This window comes from Mandrillus leucophaeus, unplaced genomic scaffold, assembly GCF_000951045.1.
Source record: "Mandrillus leucophaeus isolate KB7577 unplaced genomic scaffold, Mleu.le_1.0 Scaffold153, whole genome shotgun sequence".
NCBI lineage: Eukaryota > Metazoa > Chordata > Mammalia > Primates > Cercopithecidae > Mandrillus > Mandrillus leucophaeus.
This window is the reverse complement of record NW_012101510.1, coordinates 2,596,492-2,599,782: the sequence shown is the minus strand read 5'-3', so window position 1 is coordinate 2,599,782 and position 3,291 is coordinate 2,596,492. Positions and strand designations below refer to the sequence as shown.

Sequence of the window (3,291 nt, the reverse complement as noted above, 5' to 3'; positions counted from 1 at the left end):
AGATCGCGCCACTGCACTCCAGCCTGGGTGACAGAGTGAGACTCCTTCTAAAAAAAAAAAAAAGAAGAAGAAAAGTTAATACTTGTTGAAAGCATGTTTGAGCTGAGTGTGAAAGTTTTACCAGGCAGTAGAAACTGAAGAACATCCTAGTGGCTTGAAATAGCTTGGCATATTCAGAAACAGTGAGAAGTTAGGGATGTTGTATGGTGCAAGGAGACACCAGTGAGTTAAGCAAGAGCAGCAGTTGAGTGCATATGATAAGGGTCTTAGAGAACCATGTAGGTTGAGTGGCAAAATACACAGAAAATTGACCATTTTAATCATTTTGAAGTATACAGTTCAGTGGAGTTTTGTACACTAAATGTGCCACCATCATCATTGTCTAGTTTCAGAAGGTTTTTTATCACCCCAAGAGGAAACCTCATATCCATTAAGCTGTCACTCCCCTTACCCTCTCCTCAGCCCTTCACAACCACAAATCTGCTTTCTCTCCCCATGGATTTGCCTGTTCTGGGCATTTCCTATAAGTGGACCCATATCTTACATGCTCTTTTGTGTCAGGTTTCTTTCACTTAACATAATCTTCTTGAAGTCCATCCATGTTGTACCATGTATTAATATTAGTTCTTCATTCCCTTTTTTTTTTGGTTTTTGAGGTGGAGTTTCTCTCACTGTTGCCCAGGCTGGAGTGCAGTGGTGCGATCTCAGCTCATTGTAACCTCCACCTCCCAGGTTCAAGTGATTCTCCTGCCTCAGCCTCCCCGGTAGCTGGGATTACAGGCACCTGCCACCACGCCCGGCTAATTTTTTGTATTTTTAGTAGAGACAGGGTTTCACTATGTTGGCCAGGCTGGTCTCGAACTCCTGATCTTGTAATCCACCCACCTTGGCCTCCCAAAGTGCTGGAATTACAGGCGTGAGCCATTGCGCCTGGCCTCTTCATTCCTTTTTATGGCTGAATAGTATTCTATCATATGGATAGATCACATTTCATTTTACCATTCATCAGTTGATGGACATTTGGGTTGTTTTCATCTTTTGACTATTGTGAATAGAACTTCTATAGACATTCATGTACAGGGTTTTTTTTTAATGTGTTTTTTTGTTTGTGTTTTGTTTTGTTTTTGAGACAGAGTTTCGCTCTGTCACCCAGGCTAGAGTGCAGTGGCCCCATCTCCACTCACTGCAACGTCCACCTCCTGGGCTTAAGTGATTGTTCTGCCTCAGCCTCCCAAGAAACTGGGATTACAGGCGCACACTACCACACCCGGCCAATCGTCGTATTTTTAGTAGAAACGGGGTTTCACGATGTTGGCCAGGCTGGTCTCGAACTCCTGACCTCAAGTGATCCACCTGCCTCAGCCTCCCAAAGTGTATTTGAATGTGTTTTTAATTCTTTTGGGTAAATTTCTAAGAGTGGAATTGCTGTGACATGTGATAACTCTATGTTTAACTTTTTGAGGAAACACCAAAATTTTCCAGAGTGGCCAAAGCATTTTACATTTCCACTGGCAATGTCCAATTTCTCCCCATCCTCAACAACACTTGTTGTTTTACTTGTTTGTTTTTAAATTCTATTTCGTTATCATCCTAATGGGTGTGGAGTGGTATCTCATCATGGTTTTGATTTGTGTTTTCCTAATGATTAATAATATTGAGCATCTTTTCATATGCTTGTTGGCCATTTCTTATCTTCTTTGGAGCAATGTTTGTTGTATTTTTGGTGTCATAACCAAGGAATCATTGCCAAATTCAGAATCAGGAAGAATTATACAGAGGAATCTGTTATTTTGAACATAATTTATATTTTTTACGTATTTTTGTTTTATAGAGAGAAGGACTTTCAAAATTCAACAAGATCTATGAATTTGATTATCACCTGTATGGCCAGGTAGGTGCTAAAATATTTTCATCATAAGCAAGAGAAAGTAGTCAGCCTAGTCATATGTAGAATATGTCACTGTCTTAAGAATAACAGCTGTTAACAACCTAAACGTTCCTGGTTACAGGTGATCACTTTATAATTTATGAGGAAGTCTCTTTAATAAAATATGGTCCCATCTCAGCTCTTCATTACAAAAAAGAAAAAAAAAGCTAATATACAATAGTTTGAGGAAAATTGAACTAATGCAAGAGGCGTCGTGGTACTAGAATTGGAATGGTGATTGTATTCCTATGGCTTTTGACTTTGAAGACCTTGTATTTATGTTTATTTTTTCCCAATCAGGTTTTTTAAAATGTCTTTAATAGAAGCTCCTCCCTCTCATTTGAATGACTTGGCAAAATAATAACTGTAAAAAGACTAACTGAATTTTGAATTTTGTCATCATTCAGAATGTTACCATGGTAATGACTTCGGTTTCTGGACATTTACTGGCTCATGATTTCCGGATGCAGTTTCGAAAATGGTCAGTACAATTCTCAAAAGAAGAACTTTCAGATTATAGTAAGTTGTGAAATTTCAGAGCACTTTTGAGGCATGTTGATCTTACTGGGTAATTTTTTTTTTTTTTTTTTTTGAGACAAAGTCTCAGAGTGAGACTCTGTCTTCCAAGCTGGGGCACAGTGGCATGATCTTGGCTCATGGCAACCTCTGCCTCCCAGGTTCGAGTGATTCTCCTGCCTCACCCTCCCGAGTAGCTGGGACTACAGGCACGCACCACCACACCTGGCTAAATTTTGTATTTTTGGTAGAGACAGAGTTTCACCATGTTGACCAGGCTGGTCTCAAACAAGGCGGGGTTTGCCTTCTTTTGCCTCCCAAAGTGCTAGGATTACAGGCGTAAGCCACTGTGTCTCGGTAATTTATTTATTTATTTGTTTATTTATTTATTTTAGTTATTTTTTTAGACGGAATCTTGTTCTGTCACCCAGGCTGGAATGCAGTGGTGCAATCTCGACTCATTGCAACCTCTGCCTCCTGGGTTCAAGCAATTCTCCTGCCTCAGCCTCCCGAGTAGCTGGGACTACAGGCGCCCGCCACCATGCCAGCTAATTTTTTGTATTTTTGTTAGAGACGGGGTTTCACCCTGTTAGCCAGGCTGGTCTTGATCTCCTGACCTCGTGATCTACCTGCCTTGGCCTCCCAGCATGCTGGGATTGCAGGTATGAGCCACCGCACCCAGCAGTAATTTATAATACTAAGATGACCTAGGATTATCTGATCCATTGTGAATTTTTATTAAATCTTTAAACAGTCACTTTTGGTGTTCCCTCAAAATTGCCAGGCCTTTTTCATGCAGCCATTGGATTGCATTTACCTATAAAAGGGCTCCAGAATGCCATCTTATC

General features: G+C 40.6%; 1 protein-coding gene across 3 annotated transcripts in view; it reads left to right on the top strand.

The window, feature by feature from the left end:
* TOP3A (topoisomerase (DNA) III alpha) overlaps positions 1-3,291 on the top strand; it is a 55,270-nt gene that overhangs the window by 3,977 nt on the left and 48,002 nt on the right. For 2 of the 3 annotated variants that reach the window (XM_011975284.1, XM_011975283.1), the window contains exons 2-3: positions 1,832-1,891; positions 2,335-2,408. In XM_011975284.1, coding sequence (XP_011830674.1) covers positions 1,832-1,891; positions 2,335-2,408 — 134 coding nt within the window. The remainder of the gene's footprint in view (positions 1-1,831; positions 1,892-2,334; positions 2,409-3,291) is intronic. The other variant, XM_011975285.1, reaches the window with a different exon arrangement.